The following is an 18,719-nucleotide window of genomic DNA, read 5'->3' on the forward strand; positions in this document are numbered from 1 at the left end:
GTAGTGAGAATTTCTGGAAGAATTGTATTGGTGGTGGTTTCTGGAGTAATTGTAATGGTTGTGGTTTCTGGAGGATTCGTGGTGGTGTTGGTTTCTGGAAGATTTGTAGTGGTGGTGGTTTCTGGAGTAATTGCAGTGGTGGTAGTCTCTAGAGGAATTGTAGCGGTTGTGGTTTCTGGAAGATTTGTGGTGGTGTTTTCTGGTGGAATTGTAGTGGTTGTGGTTTCTGGAGGATTTGTGGTGGTGGTGGTGGTTTCTGGAAGATTTGTAGTGGTGGTAGTTTCTGGAAGATTTGTAGTGGTGGTAGTTTCTGGAGGAATTGTAGTGGTTGTAGTTTCTAGAGGAATTGTAGTATTGGTGGTTTCTGGAAGAATTGTAGTGGTGCTCGTTTCTGAAGGAATTGTAGTGGTGGTAGTTTCTGGAAGAATTGTAGTGGTGGTGGTTTCTGAAGGAATTGTAGTGGTGGTGGTTTCTGGAGTATTTGTGGTGGTGGTGGTTTCTGGAGTATTTGTAGTGGTGGTGGTTTCTGAAGGAATTGTAGTGGTGGTGGTTTTTGGAAGAATTGTAGTGGTGGTGGTTTCTGAAGGAATTGTAGTGGTGGTGGTTTCTGAAGGAATTGTAGTGGTGGTGGTTTCTGGAAGAATTGTAGTGGTGGTGGTTTCTAGACTTTGAGTACTTGCAGAATGTGTTGTAGTAGATGTCAGTTGTTCATCATATGTTGTTATTGTTAGTGGTGAATCTGCTGTAGCGGTTGTAGTAACTGGAGAATCTGTTGTAGTAATCTCTGCAGTAGTTGATATATCTATTGGAGTGGTACTTTCTTCAGTCGCTATTGCCACAGACGAGTTAAAAAAATGTGGATCCCTTTCAGACGATAGATACTCCGCTTCATTTGTTCGTAATACGTTAAGATGCAGTGTATCTATTTGAATTACTACTGTAAATGTTACAGCGAGCGTTATGCTTGTTGAAGAATCTTTCATCTTCGCCATAATCTCTATCCGCACTTCTGTCGTCTGCATGATGGCTTTTGTGTAATAAAACATCGTGAAATACACTATAATACTCCCATTCCTGTTAAAGAATAATCAAGATAGTATCATATCTATAAGTTTACAAGTATTTTTAGAAGAAATGTCAAAATTGGATACTGAATATTCATCTTGAATTGAAAATTATCAAATTGTGTGTACAATGTAAATGTATCGGCATTTAATATATATCTCTATGTAAGAGAGAGAGAGAGAGAGAGAGAGAGAGAGAGAGAGAGAGAGAGAGAGATTTCAAATGAAGATTTCACATTTATTTCAAAGCACTTTCGCTCTACGGCTCTTCAGTGGAATTTGAAAAACAACATTAACATAACTAGACGTCGTTATTATGACTTCACAATAAAAAGACAAGGTAAAGTATTTGGCGCAATAAATGTTCAAAGAAAGCGCCAAGTAATTATACATTATAGGATCTGCGCATGCGTTAACTTAGGAAGACATGTAAAATTTGGAGGCGATTTTTTTTCAAAATCTACGCAAAATTCGATTGAAAATCAACGTTTGAGCATTGGATTATGATTGGAGAGTGTTTTTGCATCCCGAATGAGTCCGAAAAAAGGTAAAAATTCGCGAAAAAGGAAACATAAGAGCCAAAATTTAAGTGGTGAGAGTGAGAACAAGATTCGGATCACAAGTACTCAGCAGGAAAAAACACAGCCGGGGGACACTAGCGTCATGAATGGGAACACTAACCTACAATACAACCTACAGAACCCTGGACTGGCTATTGTTCACCAATCGACACCCGTTCCAGCGATGAACAGCGCTCAGATGACTCCTATGCCTTTGCCTATGGGTAACCAACAATACCATCACGACCAAGTGAACTTGTCACCTATCAGAAATTATCCGCCAAATCAGGAATTATCTGGCAAAATTGACAACCTCACCTCCAAGCTTGACAACATAAACGAAAAACTTAACAAACTTGACATAATCGAGCGATGGTTAAAGACATTAGAGGAAAGCGTAAAACTGTGAAAAGATGATATCAAACACATGAAATCAAAGTTTTCTGGAATCGAAGAAAGTCTCACGTTCATAAACGAAAAATTTAAAGAAAACAAAACAAAACTTAAGGAACTCAAGGATTCGGTGAAACAGATTGATAGTGCTGCCAAATCCCTTAGCAGTAAGGAACAAGATCTCCACGACAAGCTTGTTAACCTTATCTGTGATCACAACGATTTGAATTAGAGGCATCCATAGGCGTAGCTTGGGTTAAAATATTACCGAGGCAGGCGCAGCCCCCCCCCCCCCCCCCGAAGCTATCGACATTTTAACAACGTAAAACGTGGGTTTTTTTTCACCGAAGCAGCCTCAATGGAAGCTACGCCACTGGCATCTTGATCTTCAGTGGAGGAACATGAGGGATAATCTCATCATTAACGGTATCCCGGAAGTTCCCAAGGAAATCACCGAAAACGTAGTGATAGAATTCCTTAGTCGACAGATGGAAATAGTTCTAGACCCTTCCAAAGTCCATCGCTTACACAGATTTGGGCGCTCTGGTACCGGAAGGCCGAGACCCATAGTGGCCAAATTTGTACTCTACAAAGACAAGGAGAGAATACAAAAATCCCAAAAGAAGCTTAAAGACACACCCTATGGAATCAGCGATATGTACCCTCGTGAAATCAACGAAAGACGCAAAGAGTTATACCCACATTACAAGCGCGCCAGACAACAAGGGATGAAAGCAGTGATGAATGGTGACAAACTTTATATCAACAATAAGTTATTTGACCCACGTGAGCACGTAAACAACAACCACATGGACACTGACCCCACAACCGGAAGGAACCATGGAGTCCCCAATAGAGGCAGAAGAATGAACTCTCAACGCTAGGACTGTCGCGGAGGATCAACGGAATGTGACTCTGACAATCCTGATGTAAACTCTATTTCAAAACCACAACTGTCATCTGACCGTGCAAGTTATTCGCCCCCTCTTACAAGTACTGGTAATCATTTGAGTATTTTATGCCTTAATGTATGTGGTTTAAAACCTAAACTTCTCTGCCCAGAATTTCTAGACTTCATAGAAAAATACGAAATTATCTGTTTAATTGAATCAAAAACTGATGGTACAGATATTTTAGACATTCCAAATTTTGATTGTTACACAAAGCATAAATACGAAATATCACGCTTTAAATCCGGCGGGATTGTGGTATACTGTAAAAAAAAAAAAAAAAAAAAAAAATCTTTAAGCGCTATAAAAGATATCAAAAATTTTCATTCAAATTTACCTTATGTATTTTGGTTATCTCTGTCATTTGATTACTCAAACAATAGAAATGTTAAACAAGAGGCCCATGGGCCACATTGCTCACCTGAGTCACCTTGGTCCATATCAGAAGATTTTCCATATCTATTTGCATGTAAAACCGTAGTCCCTATTATGGCCCCAAACCTACCCCTGGAGGCCATGGTTTTTGCAAACTTGAATCTACACTATGTCAGAAAGCTTTCATGTAAATATGAACTTCTTTGGCCTAATGGTTCTTGAGAAGAAATCTTAAAGATTTTCCCTATATATTTGTATGTAAAACTTTGATCCCCTATTGTGGCCCCATCCTACCCCAGGGGGGCATGATTTCAATAAACCTGAATCTGAACTATATCAGAAAGCTTTAATATAAATCTCAGCTTTTCTGGCTTAGTGGTTCTGGGAAGAAGATTTTTAAAGATTTTCCCTATATATTTGTATGTAAAACTTTGATCCCCTATTGTGGCCCCATCCTACCCCAGGGGGGCATGATTTCAACAAACCTGAATCTGAACTATATCAGAAAGCTTTCATATAAATCTCAGCTTTTCTGGCTTAGTGGTTCTGGGAAGAAGATTTTTCCTATATATTTGTATGTAAAACTTTGACCCCCTATTGTGGCCCCATCCGACCCCCGGGGGCCATGATCTTAGCAATTTATAATCTGCACTATACCAGGAAGCTTTCATATAAATCTCAGCTTTTCTGGCTCAGTGGTTCTTGAGAAGATTTTAAAAGATTTTTCCTATAAATTTGTATGTAAAACTTTGATGCCCCATTGAGGCCCCATTCAATCCCCGGGGTCCATGATTTTAACGAACTTGAATCTGCACTATATCAAAAAAAAAAAAAAAAAAAACGAAAAAAAAAACAAACAAAAAACTTTGACCCCCTATTGTGGCCCCATCCGACCCATCTGCATTATATAAGGAAGCTTTCATAAAAATCTCAGCTATTCTGGCTCAGTGGTTCTTGAGAAGAAGATTTTTAAAGATTTTCCCTATATATTTGTATGTAAAACTTTGATCACCTATTGTGGCCCCATCCGACCCCCGGGGGCCATGATTTTAACAATTTAGAATTTGCTTTATATAAGGAAGCTTTCATAGAAATCTCAGCTTTTCTGACTCAGTGGTTCTTGAGAAGAAGATTTTTAAAGATTTTCCCTATATATTTGTATGTAAAACTTTGACCCCCTATTGTGGCCCCATCCGACCCCCGGGGGCCATGATTTTAACAATTTAGAATTTGCATTATATAAGGAAGCTTTCATATAAATCTCAGCTTTTCTGGCTCTGTGGTTCTTGAGAAGAAGATTTTTAAAGATTTTCCCTATATATTTGTATGTAAAACTTTGATCCCCTATTGTGGCCCCATCCGACCCCCGGGGGCCATGATTTTAACAATTTAGAATCTGCACTACCTAATAAAGCTTATCTGTAAATTTCATCTTTTCTGGCCCAGTGGTTCTTGAGAAGAAGATTTTTTAATGACCCTACCCTATTTTTACCTTTTCTTGATTATCTCCCCTTGGAAGGTGGCCTGGGCCTTTATTTTAACAATTTAGAATTCCCTTTACATAAGGATGTTTTGTGCCAACTTTGGTTGAAATTGGCCCAGTGGTTGTTGAGAAGAAGTTGAAAATGTGAAAAGTTTACAGACGGACAGACGGACGGACAGACGGACGGACGGACGCCGGAATACGGGTGATCAGAAAAGCTCACTTGAGCTTTCAGCTCAGGTGAGCTAAAAACTCTTACTTGGTGTAACATATATTCCGCCCGTCACCGGAAGTGACCAAACGAAACGTCAAATTTCAAATTTATGCTTTTAAAACAAAACCTGCATAGATTAATTAGGTCTCTTTCGGCATTTTAGAAAATGTTAGACTTACTGGAAGTTTAACCAGCAACTTCCGGTTTTTAGAGAAAAACTTCGGAAAAATGTTTTTTCTTTGTCCTCGTATATCTCACTTATTTATCAACTTTTTACTACGATATTTACAGATATTATTGACAATATCCAACTCTGGAGTACCCTTTAATACTTTTTCAAAATTCACTTCCGGTCGCAAGTTACGACCGAATTTCCGTTCTTCAAATGACATTTTGTCCTGGCGTTTTCTCATAAACGGTTAAAGATTGAGTCTTCAAACTTTCAGGGATGATAGATGGTGACTTGTAGCTCTGTAATAATGTTTATCATTGCGATTCGTCACTTCCGGCCGTCACCGGAAGTGCACAAAGGAAACGTCAAATTTCAAATTTATGCTTTTGAAACAAAACTTGCATAGATTAATTAGGTCTCTTTCGGCGTTTCAGAAAATGTTAGACTTACTGGAAGTTTAACCAGCAACTTCCGGTTTTTAGAGAAAAACTTCGAAAAATGGTTACTTCTTTGCTATCATATCTCTCGCTTATAAATCAAGTGTGTGATATGATTTTCACATGTATAATGGCCTACATTTTTCATAACGCTATGCGAGTTATTTCCCCCTGATTACAGAGGGCGCGCAGCAAATTGCGGTCCTTAGTTGACGGTGTCATGTAAGGAATAAATAGAAAAATTACTATTTTTGATTGCAATCAATTACCAGTTAAGGAATTTTTCGAAGAATTAAGTGTAATGACTTAAAATAGTATAATTGAACATAATATTTTAGTCACCAATTACATTTATATGTGTCCCTTGTGTGGTTTTCTCGCAAGCAATGTATGGTCATGGTGTAACAAAGTACGTAAATATTAACTAGTCCTCGATTTCTTTAGATCAGAATCATGATGTCCTTAGTATATCTGCAATTCTTCATTATCAATTTTTATCAATATTTTCGACAACCAAAACGCAAAAAAAAAAAAACAACAACAAAAAACATGCAATAGAAAACACATGATGTAAAACCAACACATACATGTACATTATGAATATCATTTCACACTAAACAAAACTACTTGTTGCTAAATGTACACTAAGTGCCTATAAATAAAGCATTTTAATTATCTCGAATGGGTATCTGTAGTGTAATATGTTTGTTAAAAATATTTTTTTCGCTTGTAATTTAATCTTTAGAAAGTTAGATTTTGTGTCCATCGGCTTACACCTCTTCTTGCACTTCAATTATTCGAATGAGCACAAAAACAATCATCAGGCTCCTAGCAACAATGGGCCTGTCTCCTCTTACTATTACATACAAACTTGGTTATTTTTACATACAGAGATAGATCTATAGTCAGATAGGCTGCCCCCTCCCCCCTAAAAAAACACCAATATTGTCGTGAATGGTAGTGGAAATGTAATAATTAACCGATAAATGGAACTGAAAGATCAACCTTTGCCGCCTTCCTTCTCGAGATTTGGATGATTTTTTTGTGAAATGTACATGTCAAGAAATTTTAGGCAATATTATGAAGTCAACTCCCCCCCCCCCCCCCCCCTAATAAACGTGCCTGATTGTATCACATGCTTTCATTGTGCTTTTAATTCTAGGTGTCTGTTGTTTGTAAAACAGATGACTATTGAAATATCCTCGATATTAATGGTATAATTTGGACAGAAATAAACGTCAAATACACCCTGTAACACCCCCCTCCCCAACTCTACAATTTGACAAAGTGCATACTTTTAAAAGTTTTCTCCATAAAATCCAAGAAATTGAACCTTGTTTTGTCATAGATATAATACAACCTGTTAAAACTTGGCATACTAAAGAATTTGGTAACGTAAGCTTTACTATACACTATTTGTTAATACTGTTTATGTAAAGCTTAGGACCTCAATCGTAAGCGCGCCCCCAACTTCCGGTGTAAGGGGAGTAACTGCAAAAATGTAGGCCATTGACATTATCCACCTTTAGAGTATAGTGAATTATTGTTTTTTTCAATTCACTTCCGTTCGTTAAATGTCTACGATTTCCGGGTTTTTTTTCTCCAGGCGTTTTCTCATAAATAGTCAAAGATTGAGTCTTGAAACTTTGAGGAATGTTAGATTATGACGTGTAGATGTGGCATACGTGTTTCAATTTTCTTGCCGTCACTTTCGTCATCTACCGGAAGTACCTTAAAAATATGTAATTTTTCATTTTTCTAAATTCTAATGCTCATAACATTATTTGATAAAGTGTAAAAAGTCATGTCATTTCCACCGGAAGTTGGTTGTTCGAAACCGGAAGTTGTCCGAAAACTCAGTATTTTTCATGGAAATTTTTAGTGTGGGTTCCTACGCGGTTAATGTGGAATTTTCAGTTTTATGGACTCCCGAGATCCTCGAAAGTGAATGAAACAAAACCGAAATTGTTTATAATTGATAAATTATGTCTTACATGATTCAGTGTTTATTTCTTTCATGTATAGTCGGTCTTCACTAATTGAATTCTCCCAGTCAAGATCATATCTCGTCAGGAATTGGACGGAAGACCTATTCGTTGCTCGCAACAAGATCATTTCTACTTATTATGTCTCCGAACACAAAGTGTCGGAGACATATTGTTTTTGCTCCGTTTCTTATTATTAAGGTCTTCCGTTCCAGACAGAAGACCTTCTAGTGATTCTACTGTTTATTAGGGTCTTCCGTCTTCAGCGGAAGACCCTTCTATTATTCTATTGTTGATTTTTCACTTTTCTTATTATGTCTCCGAACACAAAGTGTCGGAAACATATTGTTTTTGCTCCGTTTCTTATTGTTATTATGTCTCCGAACACAAAGTGTCGGAGACATATTGTTTTTGCTCCGTTTCTTATTATGTCTCCGAACACAAAGTGTCGGAGACATATTGCTTTTGCTCCGTTTCTTATTATTCTTATTATTATGTCTACGAACACAAAGTGTCGGAGACAGATTGTTTTTGCTCCGTTTCTTCTTATTATTATTATTTTCTTCTTATTCTTATTATTCCTCTTCTTTAGTGAAAAATTTGTCCGACCGATTTTGTGAAAGCGCTTCGACAGATCCACTTCAAACTTTGTGAGCTGATAGGGGGTCACTAGGAGTGGTGCATTCAACTTTTCAAATTTTCAAAATGGCCGCCGTTTCAAGATGGCGGCCAAAAAATGTCAAAAACTCAAGGTTGTCGGATTTCAACCAAATTGTATTTCTAGGGTAATTTTGTGACCCCAAGTTCATTTCCACCATCAATTTTTTTTTTTTTGAGCCGCCATTTTCAAAATGGCCGCCATATACCGAAATGTTCGAAAGCGTTAAAATCTCTACACTATTTCGGTTCTGGGGTAAATGGAGGGTCCACAATTCATTTCTAGCATCAGTATTTCCTTCCAATCAATTTTCAAATGTTTCAAAATGGCCGCCATTGAAGAAAATGGCGGCCAAAAATCATGTCCGTCGGATTTCAACCAAATTCAGTTTTTAGGGTTTCTTGAGAATCCCGAGTGCATATCTGGCATCAAAAAGCATTTCTGACATGGGGAGGTGTTCGGAGACATTTGTGTTGGCATCCCAACACAGTTATAGCTCGTTATTCTTATTAAGGTCTTCCGTTTCCAACGGAATAACTTCTAGTGATTCTACTGTTTATTATTAAGGTCTTCCGTTTCCAACGGAAGACCTTCTAGTAATTCTACTGTTTATTAAGGTCTTCCGTTTCCAACGGAAGACCTTCTAGTGATTCAACTGTTTATTAAGGTCTTCCGTTTCCAACGGAAGACCTTCTAGTGATTCTACTGTTTATTATTATTAAGGTCTTCCGTCTCCTGCGGAAGACCTTACTATTATTGTTCGCGTTCTTCTTCTTCATTATTATTATTATTAAGGTCTTCCGTCTCCTGCAGAAGACCTTACTATTATCGTTCGCGTTCTTCTTCTTCATTATTATTATTAAGGTCTTCCGTCTCCTGCGGAAGACCTTACTATTATTGTTTGCGTTCTTCTTCTTCATTATTATTATTATTATTATTATTATTTTCCTTGGTAGTACACGCGTTTTTCTCAGCCATTTCTCGATCGATTTTCACGAAATTTTCAGGAAAGATGTTTTTTGGTGACGAGACTTTGCTTGCAAAATTTCGTGCTTGACGTCACTTCTGGTCAGGAGTTATCTCTCTTTTAGTGACTTTTTGAAGGGCCTTGTTGTCCACACATCTCCTCCGTTAGTTTTGAAGCTAGAGTCTTGAAATTTCAACACAAGATAGAGTAAACATTTTAGAAGATTTGTGGGGGATTCGATTTTACCGGAGGCGATTTGCTTAAAAGCTCGCTTGGACCTGAAAAAATGGATGCCAAAATTTTTCGCCGATGTTTTTGACTTTTGATCTCTAATATCTTTTTTCTTGCAAATATTTTGTTAAGACATGTAGAACAAAAGTTGTGCACATTTACGAGATCTTTTCAAAAATATCAAGATTTAGGGGCTAGCCCCTTAAATTAGGGATCTAGAAGGGCTCAAAGTCTAGATCAAATATCTCAAAAATCGTTAATATTTTGGTATAAGTCAAAGAACAAAAAATGTTTATCTCAACAATCCAAATCTATTCAGATAAAAATTTAGGTCATATGTTACGTAATAAGGGATTTTAAGGGCCAAAACCATAATTTTTTACCCCTTGTATCTCGAAAACGACAAATATTTTGAAAAGCAATAAAGAACAAAAGTTGTTCAGAATGATGATCTGAACAATATGCATATTTCGTTTTTACCCTATGTGGCCCCGTTAGGGAGCTACAGTTTGGCCCCTAAAAATTACTTCTAGAAATAACTCGAGAACGGTAAAGAATTTCTAAATACTTGTTGAACAAAAAATGTTTGAAATATCATGACCTTTCTTACGATATCAAGCAAAAGGGGCCGACCCTTTAAATTAGGGGTTCAGAAGGGTCCAAAGGTTTATGAGAATATCTCAGAAACTATTAATATTTTGTAATAAGTCATTGAAGCGGAAATGTTCATCTAAACGAGCTTGTTCTTATCAAATCAAAAAGTAGGTCATATGTTACGTAATAAGGGATTTTAAGGGCCAAAATCATAAATAATTGACGCCTCATATCTTGAAAACGACAAATATTTTGAAAAGCATTATTGAACAAAAGTTGTTCAGAATGATAATCTAAACAATATGTACATTTCGTTTTTTCCCTATGTGGCCCCGTTAGGGAGCTACAGTTTGGCCCCTAAATATTTCTTGTAGAGATAACTCGAGAACGGTAAAGAATTTCTAAATACTTGTTGAGCAAAATATGTTTAAAATGACAAGGCCTTTCTTACGATATCAAGTAAAACGGACTGGCCCTTTAAATTAGGGGTTCAGAAGGGTCCAAATGTTTTTGAGAATATCTCAGAAACTATTAATATTTTATAATAAGTTGTAGAAGCGGAAATGTTCATCTCAACGAGCTTGATCTTATCAAATCAAAAAGTAGGTCATATGTTACGTAATTAGAGATTTTAAGGGCCAAAATCGTAAATATTTGACGCCTCATATCTTTAAAACGACATATTTTTTGAAAAGCATTATTGAACAAAAGTTGTTCAATGTGTCATAACCTATCGATCAATATCAAAAAATGGGTCTGTGGGCCTCATGGCTCGCCTGTAGAGTCGATTTTTGTCGATATCAGTCGATTTCAAAAACTTGTAACTGGTAAATATTTTGTAAGGACATATTGAACAAAAGTTGTTCAGTTTATCGAGATCTATCGATTGATATCAAGAAATAGGCCTATGGTCCTAATGGCTCGCCTGTAGAGTCGATTTTTTTGTCGATATCGGTCGATCTCAATAACTTTTTACAGGTAAATATTTTGTAAAGACATATAGAACTAAAGTTGTTGAGTCTATAGAGGACAAACAAATGACATCAAGAAATAGGCCCGCGGGCCTTATGGCTCGCCTGGAGAGTCGAATTTCAAACGAATTTCACCGCAACTTTGCTTCAGAAGCTTATGATATGAAAAATTGATTATATCTAAAGTGTCTTAAAGTCGGAAACTAAATTGGGACTCATTTGTCTTTTTTCTTTTTTTTTTTTTAACTCCGAGTGCATCAACAAATCGGACGGAAGACCTACTTGTTGCTCGCAACGAGATCGTGTCTAGTTATTATTATTATTATTCTTTTTCTCCGGTACTTTTTTTGTCCGGTAGTGTTCTCAGAAACTACAAAAGGGATCGATATGAAACTTTCCAGGATGATAGTATAGCGTTTGTAGATGTGCATAGTGATAGTCATTTTGTTTGCACGTGCATGCACGCGCGCGCACGTGCATTGCAATTTTGGTACAAAAAATGGAAAATCAGAATATTGAAGGAAGCGATATAAAACCTAAATAGGATGATAGTATATCATTTGTACATATGAAAAATAATAGTTATTTTGCCAGCACGCGCACGCATGCGCGTGCACGCGCATTACAAAATTTGTACGCTAACTTTGGAATCAGTCTAACTTTTTTGTTGTTCATTGAAATGGCTTGAAATTCCTATCATAGGTAGATATTGAGACCCTTAACTGATTTACATGGTCAAAATTACCAATTTGCACGCGCATGCACGTGCGCTTCATTTTGATTGGATAATGCTAAAACGTTTGTAACTATCTTATTTATGAAGTGAATGAGATGATATTCACAGCATATGTAGACAATATGTGTATCTATATGTTGGTGTAACAAAAAATGCCAACGCACACGAGCATGCGCGTGCAACGTTTTTTAAATGTTCAATTTTTAAAGGACGATAACGTTTTTGTTTTTCATCAAATTCTATTGATATTAGGGGTTTAGATGTATCTTGGTACTCCTTACAAATTGCTGTGGTTAGAATTACTGCTCAGCACGTGCATGCACGTGTGCTGATTTCTGATTGGACGATTTTAAAATCGCTATAACTTCCTTATATTTGGTGGAAACGTTATGAAATTCATACTGTGGGTATATGATACAAATGCCTGTTGAACGACATCAACAAAAATTCGGAATCATACACGCGTGCGCGTGTATGCGCGTGCAACACTTTCTTTCATTTTTTTTTTGGTACTGAAATGACCATATTGAACGTACTACATGTAATTAAAGGCTAAAATAAAATGATTTTTTCCTATAGATTCACAAGGACATCACTTTTTAATTGGGGGAGGTTTGGGGAACATCTGTAACGGTCCCCGTTACAATTAGAACTAGTTATTATTATTTTCCCTTTCGTCTCCGAGACCGTTTGATGGATTTTACTGAAACTTTCACAGATTATAAAGAACGATGGTACCTCGAGACAGTTTTTTCATTTTTTCAAAATTCACTTCCGTTCGTCAGATACGTCCGATTTTCCGGTTTTTGAAAGAAACTTTGTCCGGGGGTAAACTTGAAAACCACTAAAGATAATCGAATGAAACTTTCAGGGATGATAGATCTGTATTCCCTATGGTGCATGCACGTAATAATTTTTGTCGACGTCACTTCCGGTCGTCACCGGAAGTGATTAAAGGAATCATAAATTTTAAACTTTTTTCTTTCAAATTGAAACCTATTTCGGTTTACTATATCTCGTACTAATTCTCAAAAAAATGTTGACCCCACCGGAAGTTGAATCTCCAACTTCCGGTTATATCAAAGAAAGACTATTCATTCTCTCATTTTTCAGTGCCATAAATCTCGGTCATGAAACTAGTTAATGAGTTGAGTTTTACATATATTATAGTCACTATAAATGTCTAGAGTAACGTCAAATATTTTTGTAAAATTTACTTCCGGTCGGCACATACGGCTTATTAGCTGTTTTCGTTGTCTAGCGATTTTCTCAGAAACAGTAAAAGATAGAGTCACCAAATTTTCAGAGTGAATAGATCTCACGTTGTAGGCGTGCAGTAGGGGGATAAGAATGTTGGCCGTCACTTCCGGTCGTCACCGGAAGTGATTAAAGAATCATAAATTTCAAACTTTTTTCTTTTAAATTGAAACCTATATTGGTTTAATAGTTCTCGTTCTAATTCTCAAAAAATGTTGACCCCACCGGAAGTTGAATCTCCAACTTCCAGTTATATTAAAGAAAGACTATTCATTCTCTCATTTTTCAGTGCCAAAAATCTCGGTCATAAAACAAGTTAATGATTTGAATTTTACATATGTTATAGACACTATAAATGCCTAAAGTACATTTAAATATTTTTGTAAAATTCACTTCCGGTCGTGAGATATGGGGTGGACATATTCAAACCTTGTTTTTTCAGTTTCTCAATAATGAATATAGATAGATGCTTGAAAATTGTAGAGTTGATTAACTAACATTAGTTTATTGTACACATACATTCAATTTTTTCGTCCGTCACTTCCGGTCTCTACCGGAAGTCATTGAAAAAATGTCGATTTTCCGATTTCTTCGAGTCTGGATATATTTTCTTGATATTTGCAGGAATAATGTCTGATGAAATGACCTTGCTATAATTATTTTTGTTTTTACAAATTTCACTTCCGGTAGGAAAATATGGCCGATTTTCTGTTTCTCAAAAGGAATTTTGTCCAGCATTTTTCTTGGAAAAGGTAAAATATTTCTTCGAGTGATTTCTCAGAGATGGCTGGATATATTTTCTTGAAATGTTCAGGAATAATGTCATGAAATGACCTTGCTATAATTATTTTTGTTTTTACAACATTCACTTCCGGTCTGAAAATATGGCCGATTTTCTGTTTCTCAAAAGGAATTTTGCCCAGCATTTTTCTTGGAAAAGGTAAAATATAGGTTCGTCAGGGATGATCAATCTCCGTTTGTCAGCGTGCAGCAGGGGGTTGAACATGTCGACCGTCACTTCCTGTCGTCACCGGAAGTGATGGAAAGAATCGCAAATTTCAAACTTTTTCCTTTAAATTGAAACTTATACTAGTTCATTAACTCTCTTTCAAAGTGTTAAAAGAATAATGACTCTGTCGGTAGTCAAAACGACTACTTCCGGTTTCTTGATAAAATATCTTTTTACTTTTCGTCTCTTTGTCCCCATAAATCTCGCTTATATTTGAAGTCTTTCATATGATTTTCACATGTCTAAATAAAAGTATCAACTTCTAATTATTGATAATTTTGTTTTTCAAAATTGGCTTCCGGTCGGTAGTAACCTACTACTTTTTCTTTCTTTGGTCTACTTCTTTTTGTTGAGAACTCTATTCAGATAGAGACGTGAAATTTTCAGGGAATATGGACAGTAAAGAGTCGCTGTCATTTATAGGAAAACGCATCTGAATAGTACTTCCGGTCGTCACCGGAAGTTACGAGAAAGGAATAAAAAATTCGACAATACATTTCTCATTCATTGTTAAGGCACATTTTCTGATACATTTATATGGTTTTCTTAGGAATAGAAATCTCTTTACCGGAAGTGGTCTAACGAAAGACCTACTCATTACTAGTAATGAGTGTCTAGTTATTATTATTTTCTTCTTATTCTTATTATTCCTCTTCTTTAGTGAGAAATTTGTCCGACCGATTTTGTGAAAGTGTTTCGACAGATCCACTTTAAATTTTGTGAGCTGATAGGGGGTCACTAGGAGGGGTGCATTCAACTTTTCAAATTTTCAAAATGGCCGCCGTTTCAAGATGGCGGCCAAAAAACCTCAAAAACTCAAAGTTGTCGGATTTCAACCAAATTCTATTTCTAGGGTAATTTAGTGACCCCGAGTCCATTTCCACCATCAAAATTTTTTTTTGCAGCCGCCATTTTCAAAATGGCCGCCATATACCGAAATATTTAAAAGTGTTAAAATCTCTACAACATTTTGGTTCTTGGGTCAATTGAGGGTCCAAAATTCATTTCTAGCATCAGTATTCCCTTCCAATCAATTTTCAAATCTTTCAAAATGGCCGCCATTGAAGAAAATGGCGGCCAAAAATCAAGTCCGTCGGATTTCAACCAAATTTAGTTTCTAGGGTTCTTTGAGGATCCTGAGTGCATATCTGGCATCAAGAACCATTTCTGACACTGGGAGGTGTTCGGAGACATTTGTGTTGGCATCCCAACACAGTTATAGCTCGTTATTATTGTTCTTTTTCTTACCGATTTTGTGCACGCGATTTCTCAAAAACGGCTTGATAGATTTTCATGAAACTTTCAGGAAAAATGTAAAATACGATTGTCTAGAAAAGTTTTCTTTTTGGTTTTGCAAAAATCACTTCCGGTCGCAAGTTACGGCTGGATTTCCGTTTTTCAAATGATATTTTGTCCGGGCGTTTTCTCATAAACAGCTAAAGATTGAGACTTCAAACTTTCAGGGATGATAGATGGTGACTTGTAGCTATGTAATAGGGTATTATCATTGCCATCCGTCACTTCCGGCCGTCACCGGAAGTGAACAAAAGAAACGTCAAATTTCAAACTAATGCTTTTGACACGAAACTTGCATATATTAATTAGATATCTTTCGGCGTTTCAGAAAATGTTAGACTTACCGGATGTTTAACCAGCAACTTCCGGTTTTTAGAGAAAAACTTTGAAAAAATTGTGTGTTTTTTGTCTTCGTATATCTCGTTTATTTATCAAGCTTTTAATACGATATTTACAGATTTTAATGACATTATCTATCTTAAGAGAACCCTGTAACACTATTTCAAAATTCACTTCCGGTCACAAGTTACGGCCGAATTTCCCTTTTTCAAATGATATTTTGTCCGGGCGTTTTCTCATAAACGGTTAAAGATTGAGTCTTCAAACTTTCAGGGATGATAGATTATGAATTGTAGCTGTGCAATAGGGTATTATTTTTGCCATTCGACACTTCTGGCCGTCACCGGAAGTGAACAAAAGAAACGTCAAATTTCAAAATGATGCTTTTGAAACAAAACTTATATAGATTAGTTAGGTCTCTTTCGACTTTTCAGAAAATATTAGACTTACCGGAAGTTTTACCAGCAACTTCCGGTTTTCAGAGAAAAACTTTTTAAAAACGGTCTTTCTTTGTCCTCCTATATCTCGCTTATTTATGAACCATTTAATACGATATTTACAGATATTATTGATATTATCCATCTCAAAAGAACCTTCCACCACTATTTCAAAATTCACTTCCGGTCACAAGTTGCGGCTGGATTTCTATTTTTCAAATGATATTTTGTCCGGGCGTTTTCTCATAAACGGTTTAAGATTGAGTCTATAAACTTTCAGGGATGATAGATGGTGACTTGTAGCTATGTAATAAAGGTTTATCATTATCATCCGTCACTTCCGGCCGTTACCGGAAGTGAACAAAAGAAACGCCAAATTTCAAAATTATGCTTATGAAACAAGACTTGCATAGATTAATTAGGTATCTTGCGGCGTTTCAGAAAATGTTAGTCTTACCGGAAGCTTAACCAGCAACTTCCTGTTTTTAGAGAAAAACTTCGAAAAATTTGTCTTTCTTTCTCCACGTATATCTCGCTTATTTATCAACATTTTAATACGATATTTACAAATACTATTGACATTATTAATATCAATAGAATGCTTTAATACTCTCTCAAAATGCACTTCCGGTCGCAAGTTACGGTTTTTAGAGAAAAACTTCGGAAAAATGGTTTTTCTTTGCTATCATATCTCTCGCTTATAAAGCACGTGTTTTTGTGATTTTCACATATATAATTGACATTATCCATCTTCAGAGTATAGTGAATTATTGTTGGTTTTTTTCAAAATTCACTTCCGTTCGTTAAATATGTACGATTTCCGGTGTTTTTTCTCCAAGTGTTTTCTCATAAATACTCAAAGATTGAAGCTTTCAGGAAAGTTAGATAGTGACTTGTAGATGTGACATACTTGTTTCAACTTTCTTGTTGTCACTTCCGTCATCCGCCGGAAGTACCATAAAAATATATGATATTTCATTTTTTAAATTCTAATCCTCAAAAGATTATTTAATAGAGTGTAATAAGTCATATCATTTCCACCGGAAGTTGGTTGTTCGAAATCGGAAGTTGATCGTTCGAAACCGGAAGTTGTCCAACAACTCAGTATTTTTTATGGAAATTTTTAGTGTGGGTTCCTACGTGGTTCAATTGGAATTTTTAGTCGTTTGATGGACTCCCGAGATACTCAAAAGTGAATAAAACAAATCCGAAATTGTTTACAATTGATAAATCACGTCTTACATGTACGTGTTTATTTCTTTCATGTATAGTCGTTCTTCACTAATTCACTAATTGAATTCTTCCAGTCAAGGTCCTATCTCGCCAGAAATTGGACGGAAGACCTATTCGTTGCTCGCAACGAGATCATTTCTAGTTATTATTATTTTTTCCCTTTCGTCTCCGAGACCGTTGGATGGATTTTCCTGAAACTTTCACAGATTATAAAGAACCATGGTACCTCGAGGCAATTTTTTCATTTTTTCAAAATTCACTTCCGGTCGCAAAATATGTCCAATTTTCGTCTTTTTACAAGATATCTTGTCCAGCGTTTTTCTCAGAAACGGTAAAAGATAGAGTCACCAAATTTTCAGAGTTAATAGATCTCACTTTGTAGGCGTGCAGTAGGGGGTTAAGAATGTCGGCCGTCACTTCCGGTCGTCACCGGAAGTGATTAAAGAATCATAAATTTCAAACTTTTTTCTTTCAAATTGAAACCTATATCGGTTTTCTAGGTCTCGTTCTAATTCTCAAAAAATGTTGACCCCACCGGAAGTTGAATCTTCAACTTCCGGCTATATCAAAGAAAACCTATTCATTCTCTCATTTTTCAGTGCCATAAATCTCGGTCATGAAACTAGTTAATGAGTTGAGTTTTAAATATATTATAGTCACTAGAAATGTCTAGAGTAACGTCAAATATTTTTGGAAAATTCACTTCCGGTCGGCAAATACGGCTTATTAGCTGTTTTCGTTGTCCAGCGTTTTTCTCAGAAACGGTAAAAGATAGAGTCATCAAATTTTCAGAGTTAATAGATCTCACTTTGTAGGCGTGCAGTAGGGGGTTAAGAATGTCGGCTGTCACTTTTGAATTGATTTGAATTTTACATATGTTATAGACACTATAAATATCTAGAGTATATTGAAATATTTTTTGTAAAATTCACTTCCGGTCGTGAGATATGGGGTGGACATATTCAAACTTTGTTTTTTCAGTTTTTCAATAATGAATATAGATAGACGCTTGAAACTTGTAGAGTTGATCAACTAACATTAGTCCATTGTACACATACATTCAATTTTTTTGTCCGTCACTTCCGGTCTATACCGGAAGTATTTGAAAAAATGTCGATTTTCCGATTTCTTCGAGTGATTTCTCAGAGATGGCTGGATATATTTTCTTGAAATTTTCAGGAATAATGTCTTATGAAATGACCTTGCTATAATTATTTTTGTTTTTACAAAATTCACTTCCGGTCGGAAAATATGGCCGATTTTCTGTTTTTCAAAAGGAATTTTGTCCAGCATTTTTCTTGGAAAAGGTAAAATATAGGTTCATAAAATATTCAGGAATGATCAGTCTCCGTTTGTAG

The 18,719-nt window shown here is 36.1% G+C and overlaps 1 protein-coding gene across 2 annotated transcripts in view; it reads right to left on the reverse strand.

The window, feature by feature from the left end:
- The window catches only part of LOC125658083 (mucin-2-like), a 90,635-nt gene that overhangs the window by 5,455 nt on the left and 66,461 nt on the right, over positions 1 to 18,719 (reverse strand). For both annotated transcript variants that reach the window (XM_048889175.2, XM_048889176.2), the window contains one exon: positions 1 to 1,074. This exon is cut by the window's left edge and continues 167 nt beyond it. In XM_048889175.2, coding sequence (XP_048745132.2) covers positions 1 to 1,074 — 1,074 coding nt within the window. The remainder of the gene's footprint in view (positions 1,075 to 18,719) is intronic.

This window comes from Ostrea edulis, chromosome 9, assembly GCF_947568905.1.
Source record: "Ostrea edulis chromosome 9, xbOstEdul1.1, whole genome shotgun sequence".
Lineage (NCBI taxonomy): Eukaryota > Metazoa > Mollusca > Bivalvia > Ostreida > Ostreidae > Ostrea > Ostrea edulis.